Consider the following 23,963-nt stretch of genomic DNA (forward strand, 5'->3'; position numbering starts at 1 on the left):
TAATTAACCAGTATTGATTCCACTTTAGTTGAACCCGTCCTGCAGCTTCAGTGTAGATAACTGGTCCCATCAGCCGCTTTCCCCTTTTCACTGCAACTCTGAATCGTCCTCCTAGAAGTTGAAACTTTGAATATTGTAAGTCAAAAAAATAAACAAACAAAGAAATAATTCCCTTTCTATGTAAGGAGGAAAAATCAAGAAATTTCAGCCAGATAAATACCTGCAAAATCTACTAAAGTACATCAACAAAGAATAAATGCTTCACTACTTTCCGCCTCTAATCAGACCTAACAACTTAAAATTGTGCGTCGGTCATAAAGTATAACAGCAGCAAGAGCAAGGACACAAAGGAGGTAGAGAGGAGGAATTTAGAATGAAAATAAAATTAAAGTTTAATCAAAAACTAGACGCTTGAATGTGCATCAGTGTCTTCTATGTAAATAAATGTGTGTGTGCGTGGGAGTGGGCGTGTGCGTGTGCGTGTGTATGTGTTTGGACGGTCATCAATAATCCAGCAGACTTTGGGAGCTGAAGGCATTTTTAGGTTCCTCCTGTGAGCGGGGAGTCTGATGTTTTGCTGTTAAGTGTCTTCAGTGGCCTGAATTTTTCCTGCAGCAGCGTCTCGGCAGGAAGAGAATCCAGAATATGATTTTCTCCGGGTTTCAGTGTCAACTTACATAACAGAGGAGCTCAAAATGCAACTCAGAGAAGCACCTCAGTCTCATTCCGTGGCTCCGAGTCGGTCCGTCTGCTGTTTTGTCCTCCGACGTTCGGTCATCGTACCTTCCTTTTTCATGAGCATTTTGGTCGTTTCTAAACTTTCTTTATGAGCCTTTAACCTCTTCCATCTCATCTCCTCGAGGAAGTTTCTATGGTGTTTTCACATTCGGAAGAAAAGCAGGAAGGAACTCAACAAGCTCTTAAATGAATTAGTAATAGTGGTCGGCTTCCTGGTCAGGTCGGTTCATATGAGAATCTGGAGAATGGGATTTCTCAGTGGTCAAGGGATCAATTAAAGGCCGACACTGTGTTCACACCTGAAGCTTCCTCCTGTTGTGTTCCATTGATAAAAGCAGTGCTACTCGCTCAGCTAAGAGTTCAAACCAGAGGCCGCCTCCACCTCACTGACAGCTTTTGCTTTTGTTGCTCAGAGACTGGAATTGTTTGCAGAGTTGTCAGCTGAGCAAATATCTTTTTACGGAAACTTGAACCCCCAATAGGCACAACTTCCTTCTTTTTTCTTCTTTTTTTTCCTATTTACTCCTCAGGCTTCGTTAGCGATGCAGCTTTTCTGTCATGGTGGAGGTGAAGCGGCCTCAGCTCCGGCAGAACGTCTTTAACTGGGTTAACCGTCCTATGTCCTTCACTTTGACTCGGCGTTTCTCAGAAATCCAGTGATGTCGTCTCCTATTTTTTTTGTTTAATATTGAAATTGCTTCATTTCAGGGACGTCTGAGAATTGCAAAACGCCAGTGAAGTCATTCGGGTTACAACAAAGCAGCGACTCACCCAAAAGCTTTTAAATTGTAAAAGCTAAAAGCCCCGAGGTCAAAACCGAGAGAGACCCATTTGCCCCCCTGCTGCTACACTAAGTTTGTCTGCAGCCATGGACGGAACATCTCAGGAGGTTTGAAGTTATGCAGAGGGGTCTTCAACCTGCAGCTCTGGAGCCACATGTGGCTCCTTGGCTCGCTTGTAGTGGCTCCCATTTTCAAAAGGACTTTTATCTCTTAGATGAAAAAAGATATTAAACTGATTATGTTTCATTATTATTTTAAAAAAGACAGAATAACTAAAATAGGAGAAACAAATGTTAAAATGCCTAGAATTTCAAAAAAAAAAAAAAAAGGGTGGGCGGTGGGGCATAAATGGAAAAAAACCCCAAGGAAAACTGCTTAGAAAAGAGATATAATGGCTAAAATGTCCTTTATGTATATAGTGTTTGCTGTGTTTAAGTTAATTTCACCGTTAAGCCTGGCACATGTTCAAAAATCGCTTATTTCATTTCAATCTTATTTGATATTCAACTTTCTTTCTATTTATTCCCTCTGGGATTAAAGTATTTCTATTCAAAATGTCAAAATTGTCCTAAACAATGTTTTAAGAGAAGAATGAAACTGCTAAAATTAGGAACCAAAACATCTAAAAAATAATATTCGGGAAAATTGACCATCCTAAATTGGAACTGAAACTTGATAAAGGCAACATACAGTTACACACAGATACAGTTTTTGTATGTGTATTAAAACTACTGTATATATGACACTTTAGAAGCTTGAGAAACGTGTTTTGCGGCTCCAGGTCAATTTGATCAGATGGAAAATCACAGAAATGGCTCCTTTGGTTGTAAAAGTTGCAGCCCCCTGGGCCATAGCAACCAGCAATATTGTTTCTGGTTGCGTTCAGAAAATTAAAGAAATGTAGCAACTAATGCTCACATTTTGGTTTTTTTACTTGTCACCATATTTATGTATTATTCACCTGTTCATCAGTATAAGGGAACCTAATCGACACAACTGCATTATGATTTTAGAAAATAAAATAAACTTGAACTGTACTTTAGATATGAAATCAAAATACTGAGTGAAAGTTAAACTGGCTAACGGGGGATGGTCTGAGATTGTGGAAAGATTGATGAATGTTTATGTGTCTATAGGGACTCCCACCACCCCCAAATCCCTCCACATGGGTTATTGCCCCCCTCCAAAATTGACATGGGATTCCTCTCTATATATATGCATATCAAATCCTGCCTTTGTAATTAGATGTGAGCATGTGTGATACGTTTTGCAAGCCCACGAGGACCCGTAAATGTCTCTGCTGGCTAGATTTTTAATGCTCCTCCGTCATGACAAATTGATCTGCACCCGGTGTTTTCTTTGCCCACGGATATGTGATACCAATGGTGAGCTGTGGGGGCAGTGTTGAGCATTACAGCTCACGTGCAGCCAGCGAAAGGAACAAAAGAGACTGTTCCCAAACTGTTCCCAAATGTTCTGAGTGTTTTGACGTATTTTTGGCCACATAGCTCCCATCGGTGTGCACCAAAGATCCAGCGGACGAAAAAGGAGAATAAAAACAAATGAGCAGGCACCAGGGATAGTGATCTTTGCGCTTCGCCTCTTAAAGAGGCAGGCACACAGAACAGGAGGGGTTTTCTGAAAACAGCAGGAAGCAGAAAAGCTGCAGACTTCTGTCCACCAGTCGACTCCGGGATGAACTGGTGGAGTTTCTCATCCACTTACAGCTTTTTAAAGACGTTCATATTCTACCCACATCCGAGCCGAAGGCTACGACGACCATTTTAGAGTTTTGGGGGATTTGGGCCCGTGGTGGAAGCTGACTTGGAATCTAAAGTTTGCAAGTTGAAATCCCACAGCAAAGGAGTCACCACGGTGGGTCCCCGAGTTTGACCCCGGACACCCTGCCCCTACACTTCAGCGCGGTTTCACTTGAGAGCACTGTTGCATGCTGGGAAAGCGGAGATCACGCTCCCTCACCTTGTGCACTGGTCCGGGGAAACAAGCGGCTCAGAGAGGCAGAATGACGTCCGAGGCGTCCTGTCACTTGATTCTCCTTCACTCTGCTGTTCATTTATCTCCCTCTTCTCTCCACTGTGGCGAGACGGATGGAGAAAATAGAAAACTGTGATTTATAAAAGATAGAATAGGTGGAAGGTGGAGTCCACAACCTTTTGAAGATAGATCCAATCGAACAAGATGCTACTGGGGAGTGATAAACTGGTTGTGATTAAAAAATAATGAGTTGCATTTTATTGTGTTCAGTTAAAAGTTTTTTTTAGTTTTTTTTTTAACATGAAATAAGCTGAGCAAAGAATTAATTTATAGAATAAAACTAATCCCTGGAAATCCACAGACCTGCAGCACCTTTTGATCAACACACAAACAACCACAGATATTTTAGATTTGGCCACGAGGTTACACGAGGATTACTACGAGTATGAACATACTTTTACAATGACATGAGTATGTTGGGTAAGAACGCGCTGCTGTGTCTTAAATTAGATTTCTCCATCAGATGTATGCAAGATGAGATGAAAAAAGGAAGTGTTCTTGTTTGTTGTTTGTCATTCTTGCATTCATTAAATCCTTTATTTAGTCATTAGTGAACCTATTTTTCTTATGAATGAATTCATAATGCATGTAATTTATTTTGTTGGTTCATCATTCATTTAGTCATTTATTAGGCATCGGATATTTGTATTTGTGGTCGTTAAGAGGTAATGTGGTAGATCCGAAGCGGATGTTGTAATTAAAGGACTTTCTGAAGCGTCATTGATTCCACTCACTCAGATCCATGAACGCCGCCCCCGCGCCTCTCTGCCCTCTCTTTCAGTTCAAGGTGGGGGGCGAGTGGTGGACGTGGATCGACTACGAGCGTTTCCAGGAGCTGGTTAAAGCCCAGGAGGAGAGCGGCGGGCAGCGGGGCTTCTCCGCCCTGGACTACATGGCCAGGACGCCGCGCTGGGCTCTGTTCGGAGCCCGGGAACAAGGCTTCGACCCGGCCGACACGCGCTTCCAACGCCGCAATAAAACCAAAGACATCTCGGGGTGCTGACTGGCAGGCCGCAGAGATTCGGGGGTTAAATGTTTTTATTTCCATTTTAATTGAGTTTACTTGTTGGTGTCCACTGCTGCTTTTGTATACTTTCTTTTCTTTTGTATGAAATTTTGATCTTTGCCGCAAGATCGGATAAAAGCTGTAAAAAAAAAAAAAGAAAAAGGAAAGAAAGAAGCTTCACACATTCCCCTTCATGTTAGTTTTTGTGCTCATTTATACGTGTGTTCAGATGTTTTAGCACGTCCCACTTTCACAAAGTCTGATTCACACAAATGTCCATGACTTTTGATCTTTAGAATCACCCGGCGGCATCAGGGAATATTTCAATTAACGTTGAACCTTCAGGTGGCTTATTTACCCGCCGGATTGCTGGTTTTGGTTTGTTTGGTTTTTTTTGTTGAGAATCCGATGCAGCTGAGCAGACGGGACGTGAATAAGCATGTAAAGGGCGACACCCTCGTTCCTCCTCATGTCGTCTGCGGGATTTACGCACCTTTCCCAGACACTTTAGCCCCGCGCCCACTCACCGAGGCGACGGATGTGTTTACTCTGCAGGGAGAGAGCATCGAGGCTGCATCTCTGCTGGGACGGCCTCTTCACAGCTTCTTATTGCCTCCCTGACTTCACACTTTCAGTACAATGGTTTTTTTTTTGCTTTGCTTGGTTTCACTTCTGCGAGCCGAGACGGCAGGAAATATGCTGCTTTTTTTCAGGTGATATAGTTACTGAAGACGGTTAAAAAAAGAAAAAGAAAAGATTGCTACCAAATGAAGAGCTGCAGTCATCTTATTCTTAGAAATAGTGAGGCCGATCTGTCTTGCAGGTCTCGGTAAAATAGATAAGACAATACGCACTGAAATAGATATCTGAGGTATTCTTCATCTCTAAGAGGTGATCTACTGAGGTATGGTGGAGAATCGAAGCTTCACAGGTGAACAGGCGACGGTTAATCCAGATGTAAAAATCAAGCTTATACTGATTTGTTTTACATGAATTAAAAGGGAGATGTAAGTTCTTGGGTCTGTTTTGCTTTGCTTTGTTTTGTAAGGTCACTGATGTCGCAGAGGCTCCCTGCAGGTCTGTGGATGTGTCACTGTAATAAATGTATTTGAAATAAAGTGTCCTGTTTTCTGGTACTTCATTACGAAAAGCTACTTCGTGCATCCCTGAGCATGTTTTCAATGAACCCCCTCTGAATTTAGGAATACATATTAGTGTTTCTTAAAAAAGCACATGTATCCAAATCCATTCTAGCCCGTTCTAATCGCATGGGTTAGGTCAAAACTAGAATTACAACATTGGAAGTTAAACATCTGAAAAGATTTGACTCATGGGATAACAAGCATCTGGTAAAACCGCGCTCAATCAGACGTTTCAGGATTGTAAAGCTCTGACCAGCAGTTTCTACCGATCATAATGTGGCCAGCAGCATTTCAACACAGCTGGAATCAGATGAGGCAGCGCTGGCTGATGCCATAATAAACATCACATAGTGGGATCTTGCACACTTCCACAAACAAAGTGGAAAGCACCATTCAAGTATGTATACCTTTATTATTTCACCCCAAATTCATAAAGAATTTTTATCTCTGTGGCAATTTTCTTTCAAATGTTCTTGTTCTTTCTGTTCTCAAAAGGCTAATTAAAGATGCTAAACAAACGAAACAAGCACAGGCAACTCATGAGTCAGATGGTGACTCCAATCTATTTGGTCCTTTTCTGAGTTTCCTTCAATTAGCCGAGATGAGCTGTTAGGGTTGTGGGAATATGCAAAGTAGAAGAGGGAGCGCTCTCCTCAGTGGGTGAACGCTAGACGACTGAGATTTCCTGCTATGAAGCCGTGGAACTATAAATAAGAAGCAACAGGGGCTTTGATTTTCTTTAATGCCTGAAGTAAAAACCTCTCAGCCGGGAAATGTTGCTCCAGAAACAGATGTGCAAGCCCCCCCCCAAATAGAAAACAGGTTAAGAAGAGTGACTTTGAATTGACCTGGCGAGTTTGTTTGGTTCACTGCACACAACCCAGCATGTGTGATGAATGACGGCGAGCAGGTTCCTCGTCTCTGGAGGGACAAAGCTGCTCTTCCTCTCGTGGGAAAGCCCAGAGTTCTGATGGGTAATGAACGGCGTGCCTCAGGGAACATGAGGCGGGACACTGGTAAGCAGGAGGTGCAAGGATGAGATCTGATATAATCATTTGGAACAGTTATCTTTAAAAAAAAAACAGGTTTGATTCCAAAGCAATGGAATGAACTGGCAGGAATTAGTTTCTGGAACGCACTTCAGAAAGAAGTAGAAGAGTCAGGAACTCTCCTGGCATTCAAGAAAGTATAGAAATTAGGTTTTGACATAAATAATGTCAGATGTTTCATTTGAACAAACGTGAAAACGAGGGTTTTGTATTTGTATATTGTAAAGACTACATAAAAACCACTAATATCTGTAAAACTGAATATTTAGAAAGTTGGACATTAAGAAAATCGACTGATTGTAAGGTAACAAAGGGGCAGATAGAAGACTGATCTTCTGCTCCTTTTCATTCAGACTGTCGTATTGGAAGTTTTGTTAGGGGGAGTGTTTTTTTTGTTTTTTTTAATTATTATTATTACTTTTGAATGAAAAAAAAAAAAGGCGTGGTGAATAGTTTCTGCCTCACGTCTGCAGATATTCATGTCTTAGTTGAACTGTCGCCCCTGCAGCAGCTTGTAGAAAACACCAAGATGCATTTAACTGTAGAACTGTGATGTCGCCACTTTAATTCTAGTATACCGATTGCTTTAAATACAAAAACCAAAAAGGTACCTTATTTCAGACCTTGCTCGTCAAATCACTGGCCAAGAAATCATGGCTTGCGCCTACTGAATCGTTATCCAGTCATAACTTCACTGCCTCCAAAACAGAAACATCTCTACTGCATATTTGCTTCTGAGTAACTGAAATATGTATCGCTGTCTCATGGAAATCAACTGCACCCGGCGCCACATCACAGTGGTTGAGGAGAACGACCTTTTACTCTTTTGGAAAAGAGAAATTACACAACAAACAGCAAATTTGACAGGTTCTGGAAAATATGGAGGATTTTCTACAGCTTCTGTGAGAATAACAATATAGATGTTGACCGAAGGATATAAGATTGAGGAGTTTTGTTTTTATTCCGTCTTTCACTTTTAATGTAATAAAGCCTATGCAAGTAACTTTTGACTTCACCTCAGTGACATCAGTTAGTGGGAGGAAGATGCTCTACAAGTCTAACACACGCACACATAACACACTGTCTTCATTGTTAAATGCAATATAGTGTACTGTGTATGTATCTTCAAAATATACAAGGTAAAGACAAAAAAACTGTAGGACTCACGTTTTATTGCATGAATGCACGCATCATCATGAAGTCGATGTGTTTTCATCGTCCCTCAGCTGTCCTCTGAGTTTTTATTTGTTTATTTATTTTATTACATAATTAAGTGAAAGAAGAAAAAGTCAGACTTATTTGTAAGATGAGCAGCAGAGAAAAGGAGACTTAAGAGTATTTGTTAACTTTGAAGTCTTTAAAGACAAATGTTATCTGAATATCAAAGAACTGACAATTGAACCAGAATCCAGCTAAAACACATGTGTGGATTACAAGATGATGAACACACAACAATGACAGATGGAGCTTTAAATGGCTTTTAGTTCTCCCAAAGAGCTTTTCTCACCTGCTTCCTCTTTGACTTTAGTGCCGATGCAAAGTGACCAGATTCCCCAAAGGCTCCAAACGACATAATCTTTTGGCATAAAACATATAGTCCCTCTGTTTTGATTTGTTTGACTTGTGCCCTTCCTCCAGCAGCGTCGGGAGGTGGACGCCTCCCAACCTAATTATGCTCGTCCACATGCTGCATGAGCCACTAGAGTTCCTCAGGGGTCAGAACATTGAAATCCTGCCATGGATCTTAATCCCCATAGATTAGAACACCTGTGGGGTCAAGGCGGTGAGCAGATGCAGAACCGTGTTGTTCTTCCCTGGAACGGAGGCCAAGGGATGGTCGAGCGTCGCTTCAAGAGGAGTGGCAGGCTCTTCCACAAGACAGGAGTCCCTGTTTGATATGCAAGTCGCAGCTCGTGTTGTACTGAGGCTGAAAGTTTCCAGTGTCAGTCTGGAGAAAATCTGTGTTATTTCATACCTTCTGAAGGAAATCATTTCGAATAATGTCACTTGGATGTTTTCATTGGCTGTCAGTATATTTCACACTCTGTAATGGAAGTCTTGCTGGATTTAAAAAAAAAAAAGAACATCAAATTTGTACTTCAGTTGTTTATAAACACTACAGGATAGAAATGTTCTGCTGGATCTACTTCTTCTTTTATTTTTAATGCAGATTTCTGCATAATTTATTTATTCAGATTCAGACACCTTCATATGTCCCACAAGGGGCAACTCATTTGCAGTTTCCCAGTGTGGACATTTACATACATGCATTCGGTCATCACTCAGCCTGTCAGGAATCAGCATGTGACGTGGGGAAATGTCAGGACAAAAGAAATCAATAAAACCAGATGAGATAAGCACAAAGCAAGACAGCACCAAACAGTAAAATGGTGAGAACAGTAATGAAAAACAAAAAAAACAATAAATAAGACGAGGATAGACTGGTAAACTACCCGAGTCTCACGCTGAGGTGCGCCCAGGAAACAGAACTCTATATTGATCAAGCAAGACTCTTCTTTGTTTAAACGACTTACTTTTTTTTAACATGAAACATAAAATCCAAGTAAAGTGAATTTTGTGTTTTTCTTGTCTCAGGATCCTGAGATCGACTGTAAAAACTGGAAAGTATGTTTTGATGGATTGTCGGTAATTTATCTTCCACTAATGCAGAAATATCCCCCGCCTCTTTGTTTATCTTCATTTGTTGTATTTTGTGTTTTGAAATACCGAATGAAACACAGAAAAGATACCAAGATTGTTTTTTTGTTGTGTGGGTGGATTCAAAAAGATCGACTCAAATTACTTAAATCATTCATGTGCCGAAAAATAATCACATCACATTCTTGACTTCAATATCTTTGTGTAAATATACTAACTTCAATTTTTATTGTTGATCTCACAGATTCAATTAAGTTCAATTGACTTCTCAGCTTTATTTTTTTCAGCGTGCTGAATATCTATTATTTTCATAAAGGTAATGTGTTTTGTATTTGTCATTAACTTATCAAGGTTGGTTTTAAAGAAACAAGAAATCAAATCAAAATGATGAATTGCCATAAAGGGTTAAACAGTGTCCCAACTGTTGTGGAGTCAGTCTTTTATTATCTTGTAACTTTCTCTAGCCTCTTTTCTACGTCACACTTAGATGGAGGCTTGATTTACTATGAAAGCAATATTTGTTTACAATATTGACAATTTCTTTCGGCTTATAACAATAAAATGTGACTAAAGAGACTTTTCTTACGTTTGTTTTTGTTGTTGTTGTTTTGCAGTGTATGCACCAGCACAGAGAGGCAGCCTGTAGTTTGTGTTGGAGTCGCTCTGGCTCTCGGCGGCCCTGCAGCCCCCCGACTGGGGGAATAATCTGTGTATTTAGGAAGGCGGGGTCTTCTCGTGTGTGTCGACAGCCATTTCTAATGGTACTGTGACAGAAACTGGAGTGTGTGTGAAGGCGATAATGGCTCCTGCAGATGGCTGGTGAATCTGTTGCAGGATGCTATCTGTGTGAGTTCATGTTTGTCAGATAGCGAGAGATGAAGGAGGAGAAATGTGGTGAAGGATCACAGACTGTTCTGCAGGATTGCTTGATACAAGGTGTGCAACTGTCACACCTGTTACAGTTTTGGTTCTTCCATTACAATTCAGGATGGTAAACATTTTGTTACATTCTCAGCTGGTTTTGGACCAGAGTTTTGAGGTTTCAACCTTCTTTTTCAGCATTTTCTAAAGAGGTTTGAACCATTTTGGGGTTTTTTTTACAAGCAGTTTTGTGTGTCTTGTTCCCGTCATTTTAAAGATTTTTTTTTCCTTTCAGAAATATTTATTCATTTAATTTAATTTAATTTAATTTAATTTAATTTAATTTAATTTAATTTAATTTTATTTTATTTTATTTTATTTTATTTTATTTTATTTAATTTTATTTTATTTTATTTTATTTTAAAAGGCTGTTTTGACAGTTTTTGTTTCTCCGTTTCTTGTGGTTGTAACTATTTTACCCCATTTTAGATTACACTTTTTTAAAAGCCCTTTTGAACATGACTTTGTGTCCGTAAAAAAAAAATGCAAACTAGATAAAATGTTTATTTTATGTACAATTTTGGGAAAGGTTCTGGGGGGGCAACATGTGGCTCCAGAGCCGCAGGTTGTAGACAACTGGTTTAATGAAAAAGATGCCAGATTTTAAAAAAGTGATTAAAACCAGATTATTATTGATCTAGAAAGTATCAAAGTGTTTGTTTGTTTTGTTTTTGTTGTTATTGTTGGTTGGTTTTTTTTATATAACAGAGCGCTTTGACTTTATACTAATTTTAATTTGTTTGTTATTTGCTGTTTCTTTTAAATTTTTAATGAAAACTATTATTTGATATAAAAGAGTTTATAAGTTTAACCTTTTTTCTTCTCTCTTTCATTCAGGAATTTGAAAACATTTGTCCTGTATTGGATTATATAGAATTTTATCTTGTTTGTTTGTTTTGTTGTTGTTGGGGGGGGGGGTTTTACAATGAGTGAACTAAACTAAAAGGTAAGAGAGCTTTATTTCACTAGAGACTAAAAAAGCTTCATGTAATGCTAATACCACAGCTAAGAGGTGACAGCAGCTCTATAGCTTTCGAACAACTTACGTTTTAAAAAGTGTTAATAATCTGCTCATGTCATGATCAGTTCATAATCAATCAAGGGAAAATGTACTTAAATAAGCCGCCGTGACAGTCAAAATAAGTTTGCGTTAGTGTGCATCGCTGTGCTTGTTGCAGGTTTGATGTGTACCTATGAGATGTAGAGTTCAGATGTCAGCTCCGCAGTCTATTTGTAGTCTGAAACAATGACCTGTAACCCGGTGTGCATCCATCTGTGTCCATGTCACATCCTGTAGGTTCAGATGACTCTGTGGATGCACACAGCCCGTCTGTGCTGAAATGCGTTCAGACGTACGCCGGCCGCTGTCAAACCAGCAGATCTGAAGGGAACAGGAGCTGAATGTCAAAGCTCCTCTTCGCCACGCAGGAGGAAAATCATTGAAAATGACATGGGGAGTCTGAAACAAGCTTGTAAAGTGTCACACGGCGGGGCTTCGGGGTTACCGGTCGTTGTTTGATTATGACTCAAAGCTGTGAGACCGCTTTAGACGTAAATACAAATACAACAAACCCAAATAGAACATAAACAACATATCAGACGCTGGAACAGATAAGTTATAGTTTAATGGGAAATATTAGCTCACAGTGAATTCTACAGATCTCAGGGAAATTGGAATAGGGACAATAAAAAAAGAAAAGCCGAAATGTATTTGTAGATTTCAACTGGCAGCTAATAAATAACGCGTGCGTTTAAAGGAGCATTTCAAAGAGGTGAAGCTTGTCAGATGTAATGATGTTCAGAGGTTCAGGAATCTCAAAAAAATCATTAAGAGATCATTTAGAAAAAATAGAAAATTGTAGGACAGTTTTCTCCATTTAAACTGAGGTACATCAATAATGAAAAATACTAATAACAGTCCGGGAATTTGGAGAAATATGAGGGTCAAAACTGTGTGCTTGTAATCTTCTGGCCTTCAGGCGGCTCTGCATTAAAAAAAAAAGAGAATTTGCGATTCTCTTGTGGATATCACTGCATGGGCTCAGGAGCACTTCCACAGATCAATAGCTGCACACAGTTTATCAGAAAATCAACAAAAACAGGTTAAAGCTCCATTATTCAAAGAAACTATTTCTGTTCGAATATGGTAAAGAAATTATGCATTAGTTCAAATATAATATAAATATAATTCAAATTTAGCGGATGTTTTTTGAGATATGGTCAAATATATCAGTTTCAATGTCTGACATAACATGCAAACCATTGGAGTCAGTGGGTTGTTTTTTTTTAACATATATTATATTATATTATGTTATGTTATGTTATGTTATGTCATATTATGTTATATCATATTATATTATCCATCTATCCATCCATCCATCCATCCATTTTCTCCCACTTATCCATTCCCGGGTCGCGGGGGTGGCTAGATTAGATTAGATTAGATTAGATTAGATTAGATTAGATTATAATCACTGAAGGATATTCGAGTCACATTTACCATTTATTTAATTTCATTTTAATTAACACTTAATAATGTTTTAGTAAACTGTCATGAGGTGAATAATTAATGCGCATTGAATATATTTTGTACTTCCCCCCCGAGCTTTTGTAAGAAGGGAGCTTATATTTAGAAAATGTGTGCCTGCGTTTGTGTGTGAGAGAGAAATTATATATTTTTTTCTCTTCCAGCTTGATTCATATGCTTTTTCCTTTTTCCTGCATTGCAATTTATTTTTCAGTGAAGGTGAACCCCTAAAAACCACCAGGAACAATGTTTCCCTCCATCAACACGTCGAACCTCTTTCACAAAATGTATTCTCATCGGTGTTTTAAATAACACGTTTTAAAGTGTTGCTGTACCATTGTACTATTTACAATACAGTTGGATGAGTCCTCAAGCACATTTACTGTCACAATGCTTTAAATGGACACAACTATGAGTAAAAGCACTATTATTCTAAAAATAATCAAATAAAATCACAAAGGTTGAGTTACTTTTTTTAAAGATGCATTTAACTGTATACCAATAATGAGTATAGTAGTACGAAAAGTACATACTTATGAAAAATTGACATTATGCTGGTGTGTTCTTATAAAGCAGGAATCTTAGAAGTGAAGATTGTAAACTTTTCATCTACTCAAGAAAAAAAAGGTTCTATGGTGTGAATTGTACTTGAGTATGAATAAATCTACATAACTGAGGAAAAACGCTCTTAAAGTGCTCAGTATTATGGCTTATTACTAAAGTGTGAGGGAGCTGCTTAACTTTTCCACACCGGGCTGAGTGTCAGCAGTCGCCAGAGGTATCGACTTGATGGTTACGATTTTATGAACTCCTGTTCATCTTAATTGATTTTATCCTCTTCACATTATTTTTGTCAGATCATATATTGTTTGACTGTTACAAAGACAAAGGAAGCGACAAATAAGCGTGACGACATGGCTCATCGTCTGATCCTGTCTGTGTTGGCGTCAGGCTGTGACAATTTGTGCTTGCTCTGATTTCACGCGGGCAGGAGGTGTGGAATGACCTTGATGAGCTCGTATGCTGATCCTCCCTTTAAACAAAGAGACTCAATTAACCAAATGACCGTCTAATGAAGGCGTCGCCTCACATATTGATGCTTTGTTGTCAGAGGAGCGCGTGCGTCCTAATGGTGCCGTGAATTCTCGCACGACGGATGCCTGGTTGTAAATCGCATTTGCAGCGCGACGATTGAATGAGAAATCTGCCGCCGTTATGGCTGCTGGAGCGCGTGTAGGGTGCTGAGCGATTAGCACAGAGATGTGCTAATTGCCTGCTGTGTGTCCTGGATCATTCCTTTCTTTCCTCGGGCTCAGCTGTCACATGGGCTGTTTCGCCGCTCGTCGAGCGATGGGGAACGGCTTCAGCTCGCGTTTCACGCCACCAAAAGCAATTAAGAGAGCCCTCTGAAGGGCAAATCCTCCGCTGCACAAGGTGCGTCGTCCTGAACAAACATTCCATCAGTGTCTTGACTTTTTTATCTTGTGTCAATGTGAAGCTTTTTAGCGTGATTTCAGGTTGGGATTATTCAACAGAAAGTAAGAATACTGGGATTTTACCCTCTTTCATTGTGCCTACAGTTAAGGTATCCATCCATCCATCCATTTATTCTTCATCCATCCTTCATCCATCCATCCATCCATCATACAAACTACAATCTGCAGCTCCATTCATCATGATGATGAAGTGAGACATGTTACAGAGTTCCATGATGACCGCGTTACATTAAACAGCAGATTTGTATTTATGTCCACACAGGCGCAGGCAAGCTTAATGAGATGTCCATCAGTGTATAGTTTGTTCTTGTCGATGGACAAGTCCATGTACTCAGTCAGTCAAACTTTATTGGTACAATACACCTTCCATTCAGGTGAATGTTCTGTGCTTTCCAATGTCTCACGTTCTTCATCTCCGCTCTCCGGTGATCTCCCGTAAGTTTGTGTTTTTTAAAAGTTTGGATCTTTTGGATTTTGGTTTAGTTTTTCTGTGCCCTGATATAAATAAGCTCCTGTTAGTAAGTAGAATTGAAAGTGCTGAAAAACAATGAAAAAGAATAAATACAACACAACGAGGAACATATATACATGTAAAGATTGTAATTAGACAGATGACTAGAGCAAATAAAATAAAAAGTAAATCACTACAAGAGAAATAAACATTAGAATTATTTAAAATTAATGAAAAAGAAAATTTGACAATACAATATTATCTTAAAAACTTTGCTTTGTGTAGCTGGAATTTGCGTTAATGTAGTCAATATTAATGTCGATACCTTGCTCACTGGTCCCCCGGCGAGCTCAGTTGGTAGAGCATGAGACTTGTACTCTCGAGGTAGTAGGTTCATGTGCCACGCCGGGCGCCACCTTCCTGTGAGCTCACCACCTGCAGTGAGTTCTTAATCAGTGCGATGTGATCTGGGTGACAGTGCTCAGACTGCCACCCCCGCAACCCAGAAACAGATAAGCAAGAGGAAATGGATGGATGGATGGATGGATGGATGGATGGATGGATGGATGGATGGATGGATGGATGGATGGATGGATGGACGGATGGACCTTGCTCACTCTGGGTTTTTTTCCTGCACATGTGGGATAAACTCTCTCCTCTTAGAGCTCTAAAAACCATGGTGAGAACTCAATGATGAGTGGAAACTGTGAAAGGAAGAAGATTAGGTCTGCTGTGTCCTCAGTCTGGGGATGTTGGTGTCCTGCTGAGACTCTGTGTGTGTCCTCGGGTGTTAGAGAGAGCGTCAGCGGGCATCAAGTGAGGCATATTTTCCTTGAAGCTTTCTTCCGCTGGTCTGCTGCGTGCTGCCGAGCCCCGAGGGTTGGACTGATGAATGGACCCCAGACAAAGGCCAGGTCGCTCTGTGAGCTGAATCACACTGACCCCATTATTATCAATCACACACTGACTGAAATAGAGACCGGTGACGTCTCGATGGGCTCAACAGGGGAGTTGTTCTGATTGACTTCAAACTCGGCAGCTGGTGATGGTGTCTTACACAAGCTGCGTTTTGCACTGCTGCGTTTAACCTCTCATATAAACCATAAGTCAGTGTTACGCACTCATAAGGCAATAATACACGCTCACAATATTACACAATACACGATAATATATTGAGTTTTGTTTGTTTTTTTCATTCAGACATTCATCGAGACAAAAGAAGACAATCCGATCAGAAGTTGCATCGAAATGTGACGTTTCGCCCGGGAGAGGTGGACTCAACATGACAGACACCGCCGTTTATGATGAAGAAGTTCAAGGGAGAACTTCAGTATAATCTAATGGAACATGGAGACATGAAGGCTGAAGCACTGATGCACATGAACAGCCATGCTGGGGCACAGAAGCATGGAGGCACTGACAGCAACAGAAACGAAAGCCCAATAGATTTCTATACCAAAGTCACCAGGTGACGGAGCAAGGTCCTCGGTCCCCACCAGCTCCCCCTGAGCGCTGCGCTGTGTGGCTGCCCACCATTGGGTCAATTTGGTGAAGAGATTTCCCCAAAGGGATTAATAAAGAACGATTCTACTTCCTCTAGTGAAAGATGACAGAGCAGGGAACAGCAAAGAAACATGAGGAGGGGGAGCCAAGGAGCCTGAAACCAGAGACACAGTTATGACCTCAATAAAGCCAGACAGAACCTGATCCCTCACACAAAAATGTTTCAACCAACCAAACACCCAACCAGCCAGCTCACCAACCAACCAGCCAACCAACCACACAAACAACCAACCCACCAAGTGACCAACTGACCGACCGACCAAACAACCAAACAACTAAACCAACCAACCAACCAACCAACCAACCAACCAACCAACCAACCAACTGACCAACCGACCAAACAACCAACCAACAGACCAAACACCCAACCAGCCAGCCAGCTCACCAACCAACCACCCAAACAACTAACCCACCAAGTAACCAACTGACCGACCGACCAACCAAACAACCAAACACCCAACCAGCCAGCTCACCACCCAACCAGCCAACCAACCAAACAACCAACCAACCCACCAAGTGACCAACTGACCGAACGACCAACCAACCAACCAAACAACCAACCAACCCACCAAGTGACCAACTGACCGACCAATCGACCAACCAACCAAACAACCAACCAACCCACCAAGTGACCAACTGACCGAACGACCAACCAACCAACCAAACAAACAACCAGCCAGCCAGCCAACCAACCCACCAACCAACAAACCACCAAGTTATTTCACAGGACCTTTTCTCACTATGGTGTAAAAGTGCGACCTGCTACTCCATAGCCTGTCGGTACGATATTCAATTCTTTTTTACCACACATACAATTCAATCACTCTGCTCTCAACTGTCTCAATGGTTAAGACTTGAAGCAGGGTGAGAGATGCTGGGTTGAATCCTGTTTCAGAAACCACCCAAATGTACTGTGCAGTATTAACGACTATAAAGGAGAGCAGCCACACTGTAAACCCGTTTAAGTGGACTCTACTTAGAAAATGTGAGGAAACCGGTTGCCTTAAAAAAGAAAGTACAGTGTATATAAAGATTGAATGCATTCAGCTTCAAAGCTTGAGGTAAATTCACTGAGTGCCTAGTTGATTAAACTCAAAATCATCTGCAGTATCAATTGCTTAAGTTATATAGCATTTTTCTTGGCACTCAAAGTCGCTTTACATTGCATTATTCATTCACTCCACACTGGATGGTGGTAAACTACGTAGGTAACCACAGCTGTCCTGATGCAGACTGACGGAAGCGAGGCTGCCATATTGCGCCATCGGCCCCTCCGACCACCCATCACTCTCACACTGCATTCACACAGGCAGTTTGGGGTTTAGTGTCTTGCCCAAGGACACTTCGGCATGTGGGCAGGCAGAGATGGGAATCAAACCTGCAACCTTCCGATTGGGAGATGACTGCTCGACCAACCGAGCCCTGAAAAACTAGTAAACTCTCGAGTGCAGGCCACAAGACACATGGAACTGGAGGAGAAGCAACTGATTTCAATGTAAGAATACTCAAACAGTGTGCTTTTTTTCTATGTATGTATGTATGTATGTATGTATGTATGTATGTATGTATGTATGTATGTATGTATGTATGTATGTATGTATGTATGTATGTATGTATGTATGTATGTATGTATGTATGTATGTATGTATGTATGTATGTATGCATACCAATCAGTAGAGCATACTGACATTTTTTTCGCAATAAACAAAACTTACAAATCTCAGTACTTTGTACTTGATTCTTTTTGTAGAAGTGACATCTGGGCTTACGGTGTAATTAAACACTGTCGATAAATCCTCATTCAGATTTGATATATTTCCAGATATTTACCAGAAGTGAAGCTGCAGATGCACCTCACACCGACTGTGTACTGTTGCAGTGTGTGGAGCCACGCCTCATTACATTACTGGAACAACACGTTATGCAATATATCCAGCCCACTGAGGTGCACATGTTAGAGGAACGAATCCTGTGGATGGAGAGCTGATAGGAGGAGACTGCGTGTGGGAATTACCTGGACTCCTGCTAACCTTTTTCCTGAGCTCATTGAAAACATGCTGAGCTCGGTGTTTACTCCGCTGTGCAGATTGCCACAGCCTGAAGGCTTGTTCAGCAAGGAAGAAGAAAAAGTCCTCACAACTTTTCCCCCGATGCCCAAACAGATCTACCTGAGAGGTGTAGGAGAACGTGTGTACTAGAAAGACGAAGCTACAGCACAAGCATCAACCCTCCTGTGGTCCATAACAAGGCCTGGTCAGATGTGTGTGTTCGAAGGATGGAAAGAGGATGACATGTATTGGAGTCATGCAAAAAACGAAGTGGGATAACAAATATGTAAATACTGTTTTTGTAGTATCTAAATGTGATTATGTACTATTGGTAAGTCATTACATTATGGGCTTTATTACATTGAAAAATGCCCAGATTATTACATTACTGGCATGTCTTATGTTCTTGGCCAGTTTTTGGTTTTTCCAATGATTCAAAGTTTTGAATCTTTAACTTGTAAAAAGGCAGTCGGAGTCCAACGTGATGAGTCTTCGCACATGACCATCCACGGAACACAGATGCTTCGCATTTGGTTGTGGTTGAGAGAAACTGTCCGTACTGCGTGTGGCACGTCTGTGAGAGGCGAGCTTGGCAGAAGTGTGAGCGACCAAATATAGGCGCAGGACGACGGCAGCCATGTCACAGTCCAAAAAGTCTCCCTGAGATCTGCTCTTCTTTGGAAATACTCCATGCTTGTATGAATCATTTGGTTTACAGTTGCATTTCGTCTCTTTAGAAATGAACGACTGATTTTTATGTCTTACGGTCGTGCAAAGACAAAAACTTGATTTAATAACTCCAAAAACATTCAACAGTTTTATTTTTAGTTAATTGCTGTTAAACAGTGATCCATTAGAACAAACCACTTAATGCCTTTGAGTTTATGTATTTTCTGAGGATGCTGCGTTGGTGAGGAGAGTATTTTGCGTTAGATCTTAAAATCAAGGTTTTATTGAATTGGGTACCTTCAAAATCTCCATTTATAAATATTTATTGAATAAATTTGTATGGATTTCTTTTTTCTTTTTAGATTTGACATCACCACAGTTGGATTTTTGGATAAAAAATACATTATCAAAGCGTGTTTTGTTTTTGTGTGTGTCAACAGAACTTTAATCACCAGAATATCACTATATTTAGTCCAAGAACAATAACTATGCTTTTTCGCACGTCGGTGGATTATTTTCTGTTTATTTAAATTCCTCTCAGTAAATCCCAATTTAAAGAAATAAATAGAAGTCAAAACTATTAATCATTCTATCAAAACATGTTTTCAAACAGTTTATTGCTATGACAGTTACAGACTTTATATAAAGCTATTGTATTTAAAATCTAACACAAGAATAGTTTTAGTTCTTTTCTATTACTTTTTTTTACAACAGCTGAACAATAATTCTTTATATTGTGTTATAATTGTTGTAGATTTTTCTATCATTCATTTGAATTTAAAAGACACAGATCTTCCACTGTTTGAGGAAAGTATCAGGATAAAATATGTGTATCAAACTAAATAGATATGTTATAAAAAGCTTTCAAATATTTTAACTGCTTCTTAAAGATGTCCAGTTTCTTAAATTAGGCCTTTTTCTGCCACTTGTATCATAAAAATATAAGTTTATAATGATTCATTTTATGAAGTGGAACAGCCATCTGCCATCTGAAAGAGTTCAGAAGCTGCACAAGGAGCTGCTTTCTTTATATTCTGCTCCAAAATCTTTCGGTCAGCGTTTAAAGGCCCCGCCATGCATGGAATATGAAGAGAATTGACAAAAGAGTTATTTTAAAACATCTTAAAATCTTGACAATGAGTCATAAGTTCCTCATTTGATGACTCGTATTATGAATTTGGAGACTTCGTAATTTCTAGAATGTTCTATCACATATAATTCCGATCTAAAACTTTTTAATTATTTAGGAAGGTTCTTGTAAAACTCAATACCCTCAAGGCTGTTCTCTGATTCTCAGTGTTTTATGACCCCAGTTTTATCAGTTTTAAAGTTCTTCTGTCTTAATGCAAAATTATTCCTGGGGAGGAATCCAATATTTTTTATGGTCAATAATATTCAGTAGTGTAGTATTACTGCAGTATGTGTGAGTTATACGATATCAGACAAAATGATACAGTTCATATGTCAATACGTGACTGCTTCAATCACTGTCAGAAAAGTCTAAAACTGTTTATTGTCAATGCTTTCATCTCTTTTGGGAAGAAGAATTTAATCTGATGAAAATTGTTCAGCAGGTGTCTTGCATGTGAACTCCAAGAAAATGTTGCCTAGAATTTGTGCGACCTTCTTTCAACATTCCTGCAACATATAGAACAAATTAACAATTTAGTGTGATTCCAAGCGGAAATTGTCACATATTTGTATTTTAATTCAAGCAGAGAGAGATAATCCTCAGACACAAACAAGATATGAACTGACTACATTGAGTTTATCATCACTGATTTTAATTGAAAGTTCTTTCACAAACATGTTTTCACTATACAGTATACTACAAAAGTATTTCACTGGTGTTAGTGCTGACCAGGGTGCAGGTATCTCGGGAATGCTCCGGTGCTTGAGCACTCATTGAAAAGGTTGAGTACTCACTGGGGTGTAGCCCATCAAAAAAAAAGTGCATGATAAAAAGAAAAAAAAAATCTACCTCATATCCTTTTTGTTTTTCCTCATGAGTGGTTCTATCACGCTTCCTTAGCATTATGGTACCTGGAGGTGTAAAACAACCTCAGAGATCATGGTTGTCTGCAACGCCGGTCCTGCCTGTAGATTTTTCCCGATATCAACATTCGTGCAACCGCCACAGTTACATCTGATTTTCTTGTTCTCTCTAAAAAACAACTCCACTCTCTTTCTTGGTAATTGAGCAGTATGTTGATTTTGAGCCAATCCCAACACAGGCAGTGATGAAAGGCAGTGAAGTGTACGCCCTCTGAATTGTAAATACAATGTTTTGGTGCATATGTGGAGCATGAATCAGCAAAAAATGTGGCACAAGGTAGTTTGGTTTGCATTTTCACCTCCACTCTGGTCCAAAACAACTGGAGGGACGTCACGTTTCCACGACAACTGAATGTTACATTTCCATGACGATTGAACATGACGAGGAGGTTAGTGTCTTCTGTTTGTGGTCCTCCTTTGGTGTTCCCTTTTTGGGACCACTACTTCTCATTCTACTGATTCATTCAGGTTTTTTTTTATTTTTTTTTTATTTTTAAGGTTTTATGTGACTCTTTGTCACAGAGTGACTAAACAATTTTATTTTTGGGATGTCACATCATATACATCACCATTCCTATCAATCAATCTGGTTCAATTCAACTGGATCTTGACTCTAAGTTTGGCCATAATTGTTGATCTTTTCCTTCACAATGTTCTTCAAATGTGATGTGCTCATTGAGTTACCCACAATGCATCACTCATGGTACAATGGAAGCTGTTTCAGCTCAGACTTGTGAGCATGGCAGGCAGTTGGTGCACACCCTGGAGCCGTACTTTCACACAACACTCACACCACGCCAGAGTGTGACAGGAATCTAACTGAGACCCCGTCGTCAGGCTGGTCTCTGTGTGTTTCCATCTTTTTTGTGCTGCATCTTACTAAATAACAAAACTGAAAATGGCAGGCGTGAAATTAACCTGAAAATTACTAAGGTGCGTTTCCTGTCTTTTTTAAAAAAAGTGTTATTGAGCGGTGGGGGTATTGCTCTGTATTTACTCGGTGATATCCACCCGTGCTACTTCCTCCCGGCAATAAGCATAAAGCAGACATCTCGGAGCTGCTAGTTAACAGATCCTGTCATTGGACTGTGGGAGGAAACTGACACTAAACGCTCTAAACTGCCCAGAGGTGTGAATCTGAGTGTGAATGTGCTGGACTGTTGGTGTGTGATGAACCAGCAACTTGTCCTGGGTGTTCTTGTCCTCTTGCCAGTGCATGCTGGGAGAGGCTTTTGCCTCCATGGTGTGACATCACTGCTGCAGTCATGGTGAAGTTTCACTGATTTTCATGCCATTCGAAGAGTGTTATATGTGCTTTATTTATAATTAGCAAATCAACCCAGAGCTTCTAACCCTTTTCCCTGATAACTTTAATGACGCATCGCTCGTCATTCTTTTAATTTCTTATGCTTCAGTTTAATTCCAGAGAGTGCTTTTGCGTTGTATGTGGGATCATGGCTTTGACAATAGTCGCCAATTGCCAACAGAGTCACGGAGGTATAAGCTGAATTTCAAAAGCAAATCCGTCTCTTTGTCTCCTATGAAGATAATAATCAAGCGGACAGAAGCTTTGTGGCTGCAGCTGTCAGTCTCAGAGAGAGCTTTCGTTTCATCCACGGTTTAGTTCCCCTCTGAGAAAGTTACATGAAGCCACAGCAGGAACACACACTGTGACTCAGTCCATCAAGAATACGCGTGCATGTGCACATAGTAATTGTGTGTATGAGTGTGTGTATTGAAGAACCAAATCAGAATGCTTTCAGTATAAAGACGTTATTAAATACTGCATTGACTGATTATTTTACTGCTGTTTACTCATTTTAGAGGATTTTTATGCAGACAAGAATGAACAGCTATGATGAGGTGCAGGTGATTTAAGCCGCCAGTGAAAAATGAAGGTGATTTATCTTTAGATTGCACTTTAAGTCATGTTTAAGCACACGGAACCATCATCACAGTCTTTCACTCCTGCAAATCATTACGATCGGAGGAGACTGGAAAGAGTTGTAACACGCTACACCGTGTGCTTACATACAACAATACCAAGTGGCTAACATTTTGAGAGCATTAGCTTGTCCAGGAATGTTGCCACTGTACCCCAACTCCTTTTTATTACCTTACAGATTTATAATCCACATAATTGGCTTTATACCTTTGCCAATGAAAGTTGGGCGATGCTTATGTTTTCGGTAGTGTGTATTTATTCATTTTATTGGTGTGTATGTATGTATTTTACCAATTTTTCGCCAAAACTCTTGACCCGAATTGCAGGAAATTTTCAGAGATGATTTGTCATCACCCAAGGGCCAATTGATTAGATTTTGGGATCGAATGGCTCCTGGAGAGGTAAGATATTTCCTCTGTGGTGGACACTTTAAAGCTCTGCGATGAGCCGAACAGTCAGGGCTGCAGCAAGGAAGCTGCCGTTAGCCGTCTGCTAGCACACGGCTAACTCTGTTCTGGAGCTCGCAGCTAATATCTAGATGCAGAAAGTATCCAGAAACACCGGTGTGAGCGTAGTAACTCAGGAAGTAGGTTATCTGTGTGCCCCCGCTCAGTGTTTCACACAATGATGTTGCAATTAGTGATTTTAGCAAAGTTATGAGCTCCCGGCGAACATGCTGGCGAAGGGAGGCGCTCCACCGAGTGCAAGTAAACTGCAAGATGTGATTGGTGGACCACAAACTAAACTCCATTCGTAGTCTCTTAGAAAAACAATGTGTGTGTGTGTGTGTGTGTGTGTGTGTGTGTGTGTGTGTGTGTGTGTGTGTGTGTGTGTGTGTGTGTGTGTGTGTGTGTGTGT

At 40.2% G+C, this 23,963-nt stretch overlaps 1 protein-coding gene across 1 annotated transcript in view; it reads left to right on the forward strand.

Moving 5' to 3' along the window:
• The window catches only part of tyw1 (tRNA-yW synthesizing protein 1 homolog), an 88,799-nt gene extending 83,066 nt beyond the window's left edge, over nucleotides 1-5,733 (forward strand). The window contains exon 16 of the mRNA XM_080459386.1: nucleotides 4,357-5,733. Within this exon, the coding sequence (XP_080315512.1) occupies nucleotides 4,357-4,578 (222 nt within the window). The 3' untranslated portion in view covers nucleotides 4,579-5,733. The remainder of the gene's footprint in view (nucleotides 1-4,356) is intronic.
• The last annotated feature ends 18,230 nt before the right edge of the window (nucleotides 5,734-23,963 follow it).

The sequence above is a fragment of the Lipophrys pholis genome, assembly GCF_963383615.2.
Source record: "Lipophrys pholis genome assembly, chromosome: 3".
NCBI lineage: Eukaryota > Metazoa > Chordata > Actinopteri > Blenniiformes > Blenniidae > Lipophrys > Lipophrys pholis.